A 15507-nucleotide genomic window follows, 5' to 3' on the forward strand; every position below is an offset into this window, starting at 1 on the left:
ACTGTGCTGGAGGAGAAGAGTGGAGGGTGAGAATGAAAATGCAACCCCCCCAGGGAACCGGGGCAATTTGTGAGAGAGCCTGGTGGAGAGAGACGGAGACTTTGACAGCTGTCAAAGTAGCTGTCAAAGTTGGAGAATATAAAGAGGACTTTGCTATGAGGACTTTGCTGGTTAATTTTGCTACAATTTGCTACAATTTGGATATAAACTGTTGAAAATAAGGAATAACAATTTGACTTTTGGATCAGAGGAAACAAAGTTACTACAATCCCCCTAGAGGGGTTTCGGGACATTACAAGAACGATCGTAAGTGGAAAAATACTCTTGGAATCGTACAGGACTTGTTATCTCCTGGGAAAGCTGCAAAACTGAAACAGTATTTCGTCTACAGAGGTGTTTATATTAAAGGAGACAATAGAATTTTCTATTGAAGAAAGGAAGGGACTGGACGTAAGTTTTTGTTCCTGAACAACAACAACCTCTGTAGAGGTACCAAATTTCTGAATTAGAACATTTTAGCAGCGGAACAGGACAAGAAATCTGAGAAAGTGAGAAAAAAGAACAAAGGACTGATTACGACCTGGAAAGAACAAGGGGGGAGCTATAAAGACCAAGGAAACTAAAGGCCCACTGGGGGCCTTCTTCAAGTTAAACATCATTAAAAAAAAATTTAAAAGGACAAAAACCGGCAAGGTGGAACTGGGGAAAAAATTGGCCATGGATTTGAGATCTCCAGGCTGACAATAGACAGATTGATGGATATGGGGAATTCAAACCGGGGAAGGGGGGGGGGGAGATTTGGAATCCAAAGGCTGTGCAACTATTTTCTGAATCTTTTTATATCCTTTATTTTTTATATCTTTTTATATCTTCTTGTATACCACTTTATGTTGATTGGACGTGTTTATTAAAAAAGGGAATTCGTGGAAGGAAACTGGGGTGGACTTTGGGGGAAATTTTTTTTTCTGTTAATGATGAGGGATGGCGGAATGATTGTATAATTTAAATTGAATAGTGGGTTAAACAAATTAAGCTTTAAATTGGGAGTAAGAGCTTGTAGAACTAAATTAATGAAAGGGGAATACAGTTGGGAGGGGGATGGGGGAGTCCCAGAAAGTTGGCAATGAAAGTAAGGTTTTAAGTGTGTTTTATTTTTATTTTTTCTTTGTTTTTCTATCTTTTGTGTTTTGGAAACTTTAATAAATATGATTTAAAAAAAAAAAAAGGTCGGCTGTTCGAATCCCTGCCACGGGGTGAGCTCCCGTTGCTCGGTCCCTGCTCCTGCCAACCTAGCAGTTCGAAAGCACGTCAAAGTGCAAGTAGATAAATAGGTACCACTCCGGTGGGAAGGTAAATGGCATTTCCGTGCACTGCTCTGGTTCGCCAGAAGCGGCTTAGTCATGCTGGCCACATGATCCAGATGCTGTACGCCGGCTCCCTTGGCCAATAAAGCCAGATGAGCGTGACAACCCCAGTGTTGGTCACGACTGGACCTAATGGTCAGGGGTCCATTTACCTTTACCTTTACCACGGTGCTCTCTCTCTCTCTACACATGCCATTGTGCTTGTTGGTCCATAGTAGCCTTCACCAACCTGGTGCCCTCCAGACATTCAGCCGCCCAAGAAATCTGGAGGGTGCTAGGTTGGTGAAGGCTGATCTATAAGGCACACCCAAAGATAGTGATAGGAAAAACTTGAGCACGGAGTTTTGAGAGACAGGATTTTAAATGCAATATTCCCCCACTTCCTGGAAAAAACCCGCTCTAATAATATAAGCAGTTTTTAATTCTGTTGTGCCCCAGCTCTGCGTTTAACCTAGTTTCAACAGTGCAAAACAACCCAACAGTATTTGCATGAATCTCAAAGAGTCGCTGAAAAAAATATGTAGAGCATAATTAAACGTATTACGCAAGCACAGAAAGAAATAAAATTTTGTTGTAGAGCTTAATTCATGGATTGCAAAGCTGGCATCTGTGGGCAAAACTCTTCTACAGAGGTGTTCCTTAGTGTCTGCAGGGTCCCATCTTCTGACTAAAACTAGGCTTTGAAGAAGCCCCTTTTAGCCAAAAGGATGAGCTGAATTTTATATTGATTGGCTTCTTTGCAAGCTATCCTTAATGCTAGTGTACTAAGGAACAAAAATTAGAGGAATTGTGATAAACTGCACATTGCAACTCACATATTCTTTACATTGGGAGTAGGTGGTAGATCTCTTGGTGATGTGCAATAGATCAGGAAAAGTACCTGATTCCCAATTGTTTAACCATGGCAATAACACCAACAAAATGACTTTTCCCAGTTAAAGTATGCTGCTGAAATGAAGGACAATAACCAGGAGGCACCCTGAGCTAACTGTATTGCCTTCTGGTAGAACATAGGGTTCTACGAACAAAAACCCAAGCAAACACCCCCTATTATGCCTGAAATCTGCGCCCCCCTCCCCTGCTTTATGGCATGAACATTAAAACGACAGAGTAGCATTCTTTAGTGTGGGAAAGCCCAGCTGTCTGTCATTCTCTAAATATAAAGCATAACTCTTGATTTGTGTGACATCAATGCAAGTCGTTTTAAGAATTCTAGAGTTCTGAAATACCCACTTTGAAGGCTTTTATCACCATCTCTTATTGCCTTTATTTAGCACTCTGGATGATTCTCTGGATGGATTTACAATCCCCCCCATTTTTATTTCCAGGAAATAACTATATATATGATAAAACACAAAGTCAAGGAAAATGGAGCTGCTTCCATTGCAATCTCCATCCAACGGCCACCTCGCGCAGGGAACTCACCTTGTCATTATTCAGAAAGGCAGCTCCAAACCCCTCTGAATTTTAAGTCAGATTTGAGGCAGCGCAATCTGCAAAGTCCAATGTAAGCTAAAAGGCCATTAACCCATCACATGCTGCAAGGAGCGCTCCCCATGCGCTCTCCCATGCTCTTAGCACCTTGTGGCTGAAAAGGAAACCTTGGTCTGAAATAATTACCGATAATTTTTTGCTTTGGTGGTTAATGGACATCTCTGTGTCCCCTTGGAGTGAAACCCAAGCTGTGGGTTCTGAGATAAATAAGGCAGCAGAAAAATGGGAGTGGGGGGGGGGGAGAGAGAGCTTGCAGGGCTACCTCAGACATCAAAGTCCCGCATGACACCAGATGGCTGGGACTGCAATTTATTGGATTAACCTTTTCCTGTTCCGATACTTGATTGATCAGAAGATGAGCAAGCCAGAAAAAGAAAACAGTGGGTGTGTTCACGGATTTCAAGAAATAACGAAGTATATTGATGCAGATGTATGAAAATTAAACTAGATTTAGGCTGAAACCCTTAAAAAAAAAATATATCAAACCACTTACTAAGGAGTTTGCTTAATCAAGATTTACTTCCAAGCAATGATTTGCATAGGGAGTCTGAAATCCCAGGCACACTTACCTGGCAAGTAAACCTTGTTGCACACAGAACCTATTTCTGAGTAAATATGAGAAGGATTAGTGGTGCAGAAAGGCAAATATAAACTCTGGACTTGGTGGGTCTTGTGCCCCCCTTTAGTTGGCACCGTTCTGCTTCATGTACTTCACACAATTTGGGAAGCTGGTCTTGTTAGGTTCAGAGGATAGCTCCTTCACATTCTGCTGCTGGTGCCCTGGACTTCTGTCCCAAACCCATGGCACCACTGGGCAGGACTGTTCCGATAAGATTTGAATTATAGCATCCAAAAACACAGCAGGTCATAAATAATTGCACAACAACAGAGGCGATTTCTGCAGCTACTTCATGCTCTGCAAATGCTCCCAAGGCAACAGAGATTGGCTGCATACATGCCATCTATTTAAAGCACATTAACCCCTCCCCCAATCCTGGGAACTGTAGTTCACCCTGCACAGAACTATGGTTCCGAGTACCCTGAACACACTACAGTTCACAGGATGCTTTCAAAAAAGCCACGTGCTTTAGGTGTGTGGAATGGCTGTGAACACTGTTAAAGATAAGTTTTATTTAAAATAACAATAATTAAAGTGGGAGGTTTTTATATCTATGGACAACTTGGTATCTGGAATTGTAATAATAATGTATAATAATAATTTATTATTTCTACCACGCCCGTCTGGCTGGGTTTCCCCAGCCATTCTGGGCGGCTTTCAACAGAACATTAAAAACAGAATAAAACTTCAAAACTTCCTGAAACTGTAGCTGGACTGTTGCATTGATGCTCTTCTTTGTAGTTGTTTGTATGTAGTTGTTTATTTAATTTGTATACTGCCTTTCATCTGCAGCTCTCAGGGCAGTTCACAACGTAAATATACAATATAAAAGCACAAAATACATGATTGAAAACAGGAACAAAACAACCTACAAACCAATAGAATTAAAATATCCCCAGATGATACATGGCTCCTCTAGCGAAGTGCAGCTGTCCATGTTGATCCTTGACCAGCAAATATTTGATACTTGACCACACACCATACATTTAAAACATATGACTACCCACACAAAGCATCCTGGGAACTGTAGTTCACCCATCACAGAGCTACAATTCTCAGCACCCTTTTTAAAAATAAAAAACCCAAGGTGTTGGGGGGGGGTTGGAGGAAGCTGTGAGCTTTAAAAGTACGGTGTGTCTGCAGTCACAGACCCTTGATGCTGTTTGGAAGCCTATTCAGGCATATTACAGGCAGTTATGACAGACACGCCAGCTTGCCCGATCGCTGCTCCACTTCCCTCTGCGACATGTAGATACAGTGGTACCTCGGGTTACATACGCTTCAGGTTACAGACTCCGCTAACCCAGAAATAGTGCTTCAGGTTAAGAACTTTGCTTCAGGATGAGAACAGAAATCGTGCTCCGGCGGTGCGGCGGCAGCAGAAGGCCCCATTAGCTAAAGTGGTGCTTCAGGTTAAGAACAGTTTCAGGTTAAGAACGGACCTCTGGAACGAATTATGTACTTAACCTGAGGTACCACAGTAAAAGGCACTGTCCTGAGATGCACATTTTGTTTGGAAACTGTTCAAAATAGGTTGCTAAGCAGAATTGGGGATCTGGAGACTTATCTCACTGCCACCAGTGCTTTAAAAACTGTGCTGGCTCCAGGCCTGTAACAAGGCTCAATTCAAAATGCTGGTGCTCGTCTTTAAAACTCTTATTGTACTTTAAAACTCCCAGTACGTTTCTGAGCACAATTCAAAGTGTTGGTGCTGACCTTTAAAGCCCTAAACGGCCTTAGCCCAGTATACCTGAAGGAGTGTCTCCACCCCCATCGTTCTGCCCAGATGCTTAGGTCCAGCTCCGAGGGCCTTCTGGTGGTTCCCTCACTGTGAGAAGCAAAGTTACAGGGAACCAGGCAGAGGGCCTTCTCAGTAGTGGCACCTGCCCTGTGGAACACCCTCCCATCAGATGTCAAATCAATAAGCAACTATCTTACTTTTAAAAGACATCTGAAGGCAGCCTTGTTTAGGGAAGTTTTTAATGCTGTATTGTGTTTTTAACATTTGGTTGGGAGCCGCCCAGAGTAGTTGGGGAAACCCAGCCAGATGGGCGAAGTATAAATAATAAATTATAATAATATTATTATTGAATTTCTATCCCGCCTTTCCTCCTAAGGGAGCCCAGGGCAGCAAATGTATCCACAATTTAAGGGAACAAAGAGAGAACAGAAATATTCTAAAACAGTGAAAACGTTCTAATTTAGGGTTGCCATATTTCAAAAATTTAAAAACCAGGGTACCCCAAAAGTTGTTGAGCTTTTTCAACTGATTCGCCTAAGATCCAGGAAAAAGTGCCGCCTTTCGGAAATCCCCCCCCCCCGGATGTCAATTTTGCCTTTGAAATCCCAGTCATGTCCGGGAAAATCCAGGCATATAAATCTAACTGGCTTAAGGCCAGGGTGTGTGGGCTGGGGGGGAGGGGTAAGAACCTCAGTTACTTTCAATGCTTTTCAATAATATTTGTGGATCCTCACCCCTAAGCTAGCAGGTTCCTCAGCAATGCTCCCAACTCTTTGCTTTGTTCTTGCTTGCCTGACCCGCCCTGAACTTCAAATCTCCATGGGTCTGTTTTCCGGGAATTTTCCTGATCTCTTTGGCTAGTTGCCAGGCTACACCACCCACATCCCAGCTTGCTTTCTTAATAAAATGTCATGAAAGAAGGTGATGAAAAAACTGAAAATGACTCAGCTCTGGGGTAGAAGTTAGACTATGCATCTTGCCTCCTGGCCTCAGCCCAGTCCTGGGAGTCTGCAAATATTCTTAAAACTGCAAGCAAATCCTGTTCCAATGTCACTGTCAGTTCTCCCCTCCCGCCCCTAAATTGAGATGGATTCATGAAACATGCATAAAGGTAAACAGCTCTTGACAAGCCCTTTCATGTTGCATTTCCAAGGCAGATTTGCCTGCACAAAGGGAATAGGGGATCAAAGCCCCTGAAAATGTAGCCAGCAAAAAAATAAAAATAATATGGAGAAGGCAATTGCTGGACATCGGAATAAGTAGTCAGTCATCAGTTGCCGGAGCTGGACCTCAGGCCAAAACTTTGCGGCTAAATTCACTACCAACTTCCTTCACTCAGAGCCCAGGAGACCCTAACCTCTTCAAATCATTGGGCACTGCTTTTGTCATGAGCGCGATACATTTAAAGCAGCATGGTACCAGTTAAAACACTCATGGCTCTCCATTCGCATGCCCCATCCTGGGAACTGCAGTTGGTTAAAGTTGCTGAAGGTCGGTTGGGAGAAACCTATTCCCCCTGGGAGAGCTACAATTCCCAGAGTTCCTGGGAAGAAGGAACTGATTGCTAAACCACTCTGAATATGTCTTAATAGGAGAAGGTTTCCTTGGCCTGTTCTTTATACAGCTATCCCAGTTTTGATGTCTTGTTAACAGCCAGCAAGTTATCTTATGCAAACTCTTCAATGCTGCGAACGTTTGGAAGCTCCTGCAGCCAATCGGAAGCCATGGAAGCCCCGTTGGACGTTTGGGTTCCAAAAGAAAACCTGAACACTCACTTTCGGGTTTGCGGCATTTGGGAGCCAATTTGTTGGGGAACCAAGGCGTTTGAGGTCCAAGGTACTGTTTAGGGAAGCTTTTAATATTTGATGAATTATTGTATTTTAGTATTTTGCTGGAAGCTGCCCAGAGTGACAGGGGAAGCCCAGCCAGATGGGCGCGAAATACATACATACAAACATACATACATACATACTATGACTGTATACACATACTAAACACCCTCCAGACTGGTGGCTCTCTCCCTCTTCTCTTTTTTGGTGGGTATATTCTGCAAAGACACACTGCTATTGTGTCTTTGACACAATAACAGTGCATTAGTGCTGGATTTATACCAGGCCATCCACACGCCATTCCATTTCCTTAGCTGTTCTGCAAAGCTGCCCCGATGCTATTGTATTGCCACCATCCAGATGGGCATTACTGAACTACGGTACAACCAAAGTTGGATCCCCACTCTCACCGCCAAGCATTTGTGGCATGAAAGCTTGCAGGATTTCAGCAGGAAGTTACGAGACGTGAACTGATGGGAAACGAAGCGGAATGCCTGCCCCGGAACTTTTTCAGGCAGAAACAGTACTGAAAATGGGGCCGTATATAACAACTCCAATACCATCCTGAGCACAAATAATCACGAATGCACAATGAAAAGGACATCTCAAGGGGTCCAGAGCCTCTGATCATTACTCAAAGCACAGGTGGGGAATGGAAGGCAGAATTCGATGCAAATAGTTACCGTATTTTTTGCACCATAACACTCACTTTTTTCCTCCTAAAAAGTAAGGGGAAATGTCTGTGCGTGTTATGGAGGGAATGCCTCCGGGTGGCATGCCTACGGATTTTCCTCCTCTAAAAACTACGTGCGTGTTATGGTCGGGTGCGTGTTATAGAGCGAAAAATACGGTACATAGCTTTTTCAGAAGTTCTGCAAACTCTTTAATACAAGACAAATAGGGATTCTCAGAGAGTTCTTGCCTGGAGTGATTACCAATGTTCTCTTTGCATTCCCTGGTTGACTGAATTTGCAATTCAAATTGATAATTTTTATGTAACACAAGTCACGGTTGATCATACTCCAAAATGTACACAACACTTCCAGGCTGCAAAAGGGCAGGGTTTTCTCTCTCCAGATTTTCAGTTAAGCAGTACTTTGTCCTAATTAAATAAGAATAATGATCAAAACGTTCTGCTCCAAGTAAACCCAGTTCAGTATCAAAGTGAATTTCCACAGCCAGGAAGTTCCCAGTTTTTAAAAAAATCTCACAAGAGCTGTGAGCTCCCTCGATTGCTCTCTCTAAGCTCCAACCTCATTTCCTCACCTCATTTTCCCTCTTCAAATGTTATTATTGACCTACCTCACAGGGTTGCTGTAAGGATTTGTAATGAGTATTGAGGACTCTAAAGCAACATACGGGTACTATGTAATTATCACAAATCAAACAAATCTGCAAAAATTCCGCCTTTAAAAAAAAACCTTGCCAACTTCAATCTCTCGTTCTTATGGAGGTGTAAAATTGCATCTGGGCTGCACTTCTGGCTGCAGATGAGAGTCTCACATGACTGAACTCTCTTCCATGCAAAAATTATCCCTGCACACAGAAACCCTCCAAACCTAGGGTTCTAAATTAGCTTTCTCTGTGAAATGCTAATTTTGTATGGAGATAGCCACCAATGTACACTCACACCTGTAATCTAAAGATGTAGAGCCCTCACACATTGCTTAGCGACAGCTGGGCCTGGGACATTGTCAGAAAATTATATATTAAGCCGCCTGGAGGAAGTTAACCAACGGAAACAGCTCAGCAAGTGGAACAGAAATCAAATCCATCCTCATTTAAAGAGTCAGCACAAAGATTAGTTTCACCCAGGGCTTTTTTTTTCAGCCGGAACTCACCCAGAACTCAGTTCTGGCACCTCTCAGATGGGCACCATTGCTATTATAAGAGAACAAAGGAGGCGTGCATGAGCTCCGGCACGTTTTTCTAGAAAAAATAGCACTGGCAGGACCATGGTGGGAGCCTCTTCCCATCTCTCTAAATGCTTCAAGACAGCCACTTCAGCTCCCTTGGGAGCTATCCTCCAGTCTCCTTGACCACCTTCCACTTTCCCCTGTCCTGGGGCAAAACCTGGCGACACTAAGTGGTTGGCAGTGGAAAGTGCAGGCGTGACTGAACAAACATGACAAATATTGTTACGGAATCACAGAATCACATCCAACTGTAGGGAAGGGACCATGAGGATCAGCCCCTGCAGTGCAGGCATCTTTTGCTTGTGCAATAGCTGTACTATTTTATTACACATCAAGCACACCAGGGCGTAGCCAATGTGGTGTCGCCCAGATTTTGGGACTTCGACTCCCATCAGCCTCAGCCAGTGTGGCTAATAGTCAGGGATGATGGGAGTTGTAGCCTAAAACCTCCGGAGGGTGTCATGTTGGCTACCCCAGATATAGAAAGAGATGTTCAAATGGTAACAACCCCAGATACACACAGAGATGCTCAACATATAAGACCATAAAATGAACCCCGCTGGATCAGGCCACTGGCCTATCTAGCCAAATATCCTGTTCTCAAAACAACCAGCCAGATGCCTATAGGAAGCCCATAAGCAGGATTCTCCCCTCCTACGGTAGTATCCTGCAACTGGTATTCTGAGGCATATTGCCTCTGACTGCAGAGGCAGAGCTTAGCCATCGTGGCTGACAGTTGCTGATGCAGTCCAGTTATACAGTCCAATCCCACGTACGCTTATCTGAAAGGAATTCCCACAAAGTTAAACTGGATTAACTCTTGGGTAAATGCACACAGGGTGACAGCCTTGATCATTTCTTGTCCTCTATTCCTCTAACAAAGCAATATTCAAAGCAAAACAAATCTCAGTCATGCCCTGATGAAACACAGTAGGGAAACACCTGCTATGTACCACTAAATTTGGGGGAGATTCTCCCCCCTTAAAAAAGTGCTCATTGTCATAACAACCTAAAGCAATTCAGATGCATTGTAATAAGTTCTTTCTTTTTACAGAGCACCTTATTCTTTTAAGGCATCCGGTAATTATTACGTTCATGGTTCAACACGTACATACACAGAGAGACACCCAAAAATGAGTTTTTAAGATACAGACTCACTGCGAGGTGGAAACAGAAGCCTAGAAAGTAAATGCCATCCACGCTCATGGAGACACAGGGATTTGCCCTAGCCCTCTGTGATCCCTGGTGAAAAAAGACCTTTGATAAAGGCTAAAAAGCACCAGGATAAAAACCAGCCGGAATTTCTCTGCGATCGCTCAGGGAAATCTGCAATTGCACCACTGTCAGAGCTTTCGTTTAAGCCTGGCTCACAAGCCAGCATCCAAAACGCATCCCTTCCCCATTCATAAATATATCTCGTTAATGAACTGCAGGCTACAAAGGAGTGAGAATGGAGACGAATCCACAAACACCATGGCTTTCTTGCAGGACCTTCATTGTCAGAGCCGAGACAAAACGTCTTTCTGCCACCGTTTCCATAACACAACACCCACGTTGCACACTGGTGCTGTGACACAGACTGCGATGTCTGCTGGCTTCTCCTGGAGGTGGGGAGGGAGACTGACAGCTTGTAAGGCTGGTAAATGAATCTGGATTTGACGGAGCAGGGCTGAAATTAGGGCTAGCTCAAACGGGGCCTTAAGAGGGCATTGGGAGTGTTTTGGGTTGGAGCCTATGGGCAGTGCCATGATCCCTGTACTTAGCACTCAACCGGACACTGAGTTGGAGGCTACAGGGGCTCTAGATGGGAGTGCTGGGTTAAGGGCTCAGGCTGACTGGGGAAGAAAGGGAGAACAGTGTGCATTAAGCAGCTGGACAATAACTCCCAGTAAAAGGTAAAGGTAAAGGGACCCCTGACCATTAGGTCCAGTCGTGACCGACTCTGGGGTTGCGGTGCTCATCTCGCTTTATTGGCCGAGGGAGCCAGCGTACAGCTTCCGGGTCATGTGGCCAGCATGACTAAGCTGCTTCTGGTGAACCAGAGCAGCGTATGGAATCGCCGTTTACCTTCCCGCTGGAGCGGTACCTATTTATCTACTTGCACTTTGACATGCTTTCGAACTGCTAGGTTGGCAGGAGCAGGGACCGAGCAACGGGAGCTCACCCCGTCGCGGGGATTCAAACTGCCGACCTTCTGATTAGCAAGTCCTAGGCTCTGTGGTTTAACCCACAGTGCCACCCGCGTCCTAATAACTCCCAGAGGAACCTCCAAAACCATCAAGGCTGACCCATCTTTCCCTGAAAAGCCATATGCTGCCCACTACATTCCAGCAGTCCAGGAGTGCACTAGGAAGGAGGCTATGGAACAGAGGAGGAGTGGCTGCCTTCAAGCCAGAGCGTTGGCCCTTTAAGGCTCTGAAGTTCTCTCAAGAGGGTGGAGCCAGGAGGAGGCGGTCTTGGGACAGAGGTATAAAAGGCCTCAGTGTGCTCCTGACCTTTGTTGGAGCAAGTTGCTCAGTCGGGGCAACCATCAACCCACTTTGCTGCTTTCCCTGTGAGTTTGGCATCGGGCCAGAACACGACAAGGGCACCTCTGGACTGTCAGTACCTTGTGGGAGGGATTCAAGGGCATGCCATGAAATTTGCACCATTGAAGTGAATTAAAGAGCCCCAGCGCCCTAATACAAGAAATAGTACTTTGCTTCAGGATGAGAACAGAAATCAGGCGGCGGTGGTGCGGCAGCAGCGGGAGGCCCCATTAAGCTAAAGTGGTACCTCAGGTTAAGAACAGTTTCAAGTTAAGAAGAGACCTCCAGAACGAATTAAGTTCTTAACCCGAGGTACCACTGTACAAAGAAATGGACTTTTTGCTGTTGGGGAAATGACAGGGAAATGGGTGGAAGAGCGTGGAATGAATAGACGGTTACTGCGAAGACGTATAAACACCCCACAAGCAAATCAGGATGAGTGATCATTGTCATACAGCCTCCAGGCAAACAAATCAGAATTAATGCTCAATAAAGAGGTCATTTGGTGAAGCCCTATGAAGAACTTTGTTCACATCAGCACTGCGCATTTTAAGCACATTTAAGAGTTGTGGCTTCCCCCAAAGAATCTTGGGAATTGTAGTTAGTTAATGGGGCCAAGAGTTGCTTGGCTATAATTCCCAGCACCCTAAGCAAACTACAGTTGCCCCAGGCTGTCTTCCCTGTTCCTCTGTGGCTCACCTGGGCTGTGGTTTCGGCAAGCTGTCCATTATGTTGGCAAGTGGCCAGAAAAAGCAAGCAAGCTTGCTGTTGGTGAGGGCTGGGCTGGGCTTCTTGGCTGGCCCTTCCCTATGGGTTTCTTTGGAGGGGGGCGGTGACATGAGACTGGAAGGAAGGGTAGAGAGCCAGACAGGGCTGCCTCCTCCGCTTCTATTCTCCACTGTGGTTTTGTCAGCAGTCTCCAGAGCCGGAGACTGACAGCGGTGAAAGACCTCACCCCAAGGGTTGTGGAAGAGGAGACTGATGATGAAGCTGGGTCATTACATATCAAGGGATCAATTTAAATTTTTTTTACCATGTGTCATCCAATTTTCTACTGTATATAATTTTTTAATTACATTTTTTGTTTTACAATTTAAAATATTCATTTTACTTCCTTAAGATATCAATGTCTTCCCTTCCACTCTTTCCATGGCTCATTTTACATATCATATACATCCCTGCATATTTTATAAAAACTATACCATTCAGTATTCCATTATTGCATCCATCAAAACTTACTTACACTGTTGAATATATCTTAATGCTGCCAGCGTTTTCAGCTGTACACAATTATTTCCCACATATTCAATAAACTTTTCCAATCTTTTTAAAATGTATGTTCTTCTTGTTCTCTTATTCTTATTCGTTTTCCATTTTGGGGCTAACCAAACATGGGCAGCAGTAGTAGCATACATAAATAACCTTTTTTGACACCTGGGAATTTCAATCTGAATTATCCCCAACAGAAAGGACTCTGGGGGTTTTTGGGGGGGAAAGTACTTTTAAACATTTTTTTCAATTCATTATGGATCATTTCCCATTATTCAATTTTCTTAATATTTTGTATACTTGTTGAATGATACAAGCTAAGTTTAAATTGTTTTGTTTTTTTAATCTCATCCCGTTTGTGAGTTATGAGGGCTTGGTATTTCAAAGGCCCTAGTATACACATATTTACATACAGCTGCATGGAATTGTCAGAATTTGCCTTAGGCAGGAAAGGTGTTTCATTTACCGTCTTGTGCCGCCATGTCTCTCTTGCTGTCGTCCTCAGAGACCTCTGTTCCCACGCACCAGTACATTCTGGGCTGCTGCTCGGGCGTTTCAAGAAGTCTACTTTCTGATACATTTAATATCCAAAAATGAAGTCGTCGAAACTCAAAGGCGAGTGTCCAGCTTGGAGACTTGGGGAATCCTCGTTATGCAGCTTGGAAGAGAGTTGTTCTTTAAAAAGGAAAAAAAAAAATCTAAATTAATCCTTCCAGCGGGTCAGGAATTAAAAACACCACGTTTTCTCCTGTCCCTCAGGATTCTTTGTTCCATACATCACTTAAAAACAGTTATAAATAACTTCCTTACGCAGAAGCTTTAATACATTGCAGCAACAGGTTCCCTGGAGTTTCACGCTCTACATTCTTGTCTAATTTTTATTCTATTTTTATGGTGCATATATGCAGTGCTTTTTTTCTATAAAAAGACTGTTTAGGGGTACTCTCATTTTCCTACTCATATTGAAATACTGCCCCTCAATGAGGCCAAACTTAGATTCACAAAATGTTTAGGGGTATGCGTAGCCCTGAATCCCTCCCCCCCCAAAAGCACTGCCTATATGTTTTGAAAGGGTGGGAAAGAACTTTAGACTGGGCAGGCTTTAAATAACCCAAAGAAAGAAGCAAAAATGAGCTATGAGGAAGCAAGTGGAAGGGTAACTGGAGGTTAGAATCTCTGGCTACAGTAAATGAAGCTTCTTTCCCAATGCTGGAATAAAGTTTTGCAGATAATGTGTTCGGAAGGGGAAGCCTTACCTAGTAATTCCCTATTTAGAGATGGAGGAGGAATTTAGGAGTCCATTTAGAATCAGGGTTGTGACATTTGATCAATTAAAAAGCATGCTGTACAATGAAAAAAGGTGCCCCAGTTAATTGGCCAGAACATGTTAAAGCTGTATTTAATATTGACTATTAAAAAAAAAAAAAAAACCACAGAGGACAAAGATCACTTTAAGACAGCCGTTCCTTCCTGTTATCTTAAGGTGCGTATCCTGGAAAAAAGAACAAAGACGCTCCAGATAAAGCTCATAAATGGTAGCTTATCAAAAAGTTCAACTCTATTCATCTGGGTGTGAACAGAGGCAATGGTTTACTGTTCTATGGCAGATGTTAATATACTCACCACTGCCAACGGGTGATATCACCAATCACAAATAGTGTGAAGGACCATTGTGCTCATTTTGCTATGCTTATACTTTACTCAGATGCCAAGATGGATAGCTCACTTGGATAGCGCGTGGTGCTGATAATGCCAAGGTTGCAGGTTCGATCCCCATATGGGACAACTGCATATTCCTGCATTGCCGGGGGACTGGACTAGATGACCCCCAGGGTTCCTTCTAACACTACAATTCTATGTTTACAGTATCACCAGTTACTGCTGTTGTCACATGGGCTGCCTTTGAGATGTGATTTTATTTTGTAGTGTCTATAAATACAGGCAATCCCTTTTCTTTTCTTTTCTTTTCTTTAAAATAATATTTATTACTTTTCCAAACAATTTAAACACTAAAAAAACAACAATACAATACAATACATTAAACTAACAAAACAAAACAAAAACAATAAAATAAATCAAACAATTTCATTATCCCATCTTTCATTCACTTATTTCCAAGACCTCCTCACACCTCCCTTTTCGTATTCCACTTCTGTTAATTATTTCAGCAATTCCTTTCCATCTTCCTCTGTTTTCTATCCTATAATTATCTTAACTCATTCTAACCTTATTTTTCCTTTAATACTCTATTTATACTTAATTCCTTATAACATTTCTACTAAACCCATGTAACCTCATTCCAACATTTTTCTAACATTCATTGATTTTACAGTATTTCTGTAAATAATCTTTAAATTTTTTCCAATCTTCTTCCACCGACTCTTCTCCCTGGTCTCGGGTTCTGCCAGTCATTTCCGCCAATTTCATATAGTCCATCAACTTCATCTGCCATTCACAGGCAATCCCTTTTCACTTATTCCTATTTCTGCTGAAGAATGTAAGTGGTGTTTTTATACGTCATTATAATTTTATAATTGTATCTATTTCACTCACTCCTGATTCTTTATTTTGACTTTCTTATTGAAAGCTCCTTATGTTGAACTACATTGTTTTGTTGTTCATATGCTTGTTTTTCTCTTTGTGTGTATTGCCTGTTTCTGTTGCTCAATAAACTTTCTTTTTTTAAAGAAAAGTTACTGCTGCTGTGGTCATTTTGCATCCATGTGCAGCCAATGTGGCACCTTCCA

The 15507-nt window shown here is 43.0% G+C and overlaps 1 protein-coding gene across 2 annotated transcripts in view; it reads right to left on the reverse strand.

The window, feature by feature from the left end:
- Positions 1 to 13360, reverse strand: part of LRRK1 (leucine rich repeat kinase 1) — a 73959-nt gene extending 60599 nt beyond the window's left edge. Inside the window, exon 1 of one of the 2 annotated variants that reach the window (XM_081170993.1) lies at positions 13227 to 13360. In XM_081170993.1, the coding sequence (XP_081027119.1) occupies positions 13227 to 13293 (67 nt within the window). In that variant the 5' untranslated portion in view covers positions 13294 to 13360. Of the gene's footprint in view, positions 1 to 10121; positions 10510 to 13226 lie in introns of those variants that run through there. The other variant, XM_081170994.1, reaches the window with a different exon arrangement.
- Between the last annotated feature and the right edge of the window lie 2147 nt (positions 13361 to 15507).

Source organism: Podarcis bocagei, assembly GCF_964188305.1.
Source record: "Podarcis bocagei genome assembly, chromosome: 14".
Classification (NCBI taxonomy): Eukaryota; Metazoa; Chordata; class Lepidosauria; order Squamata; family Lacertidae; genus Podarcis; species Podarcis bocagei.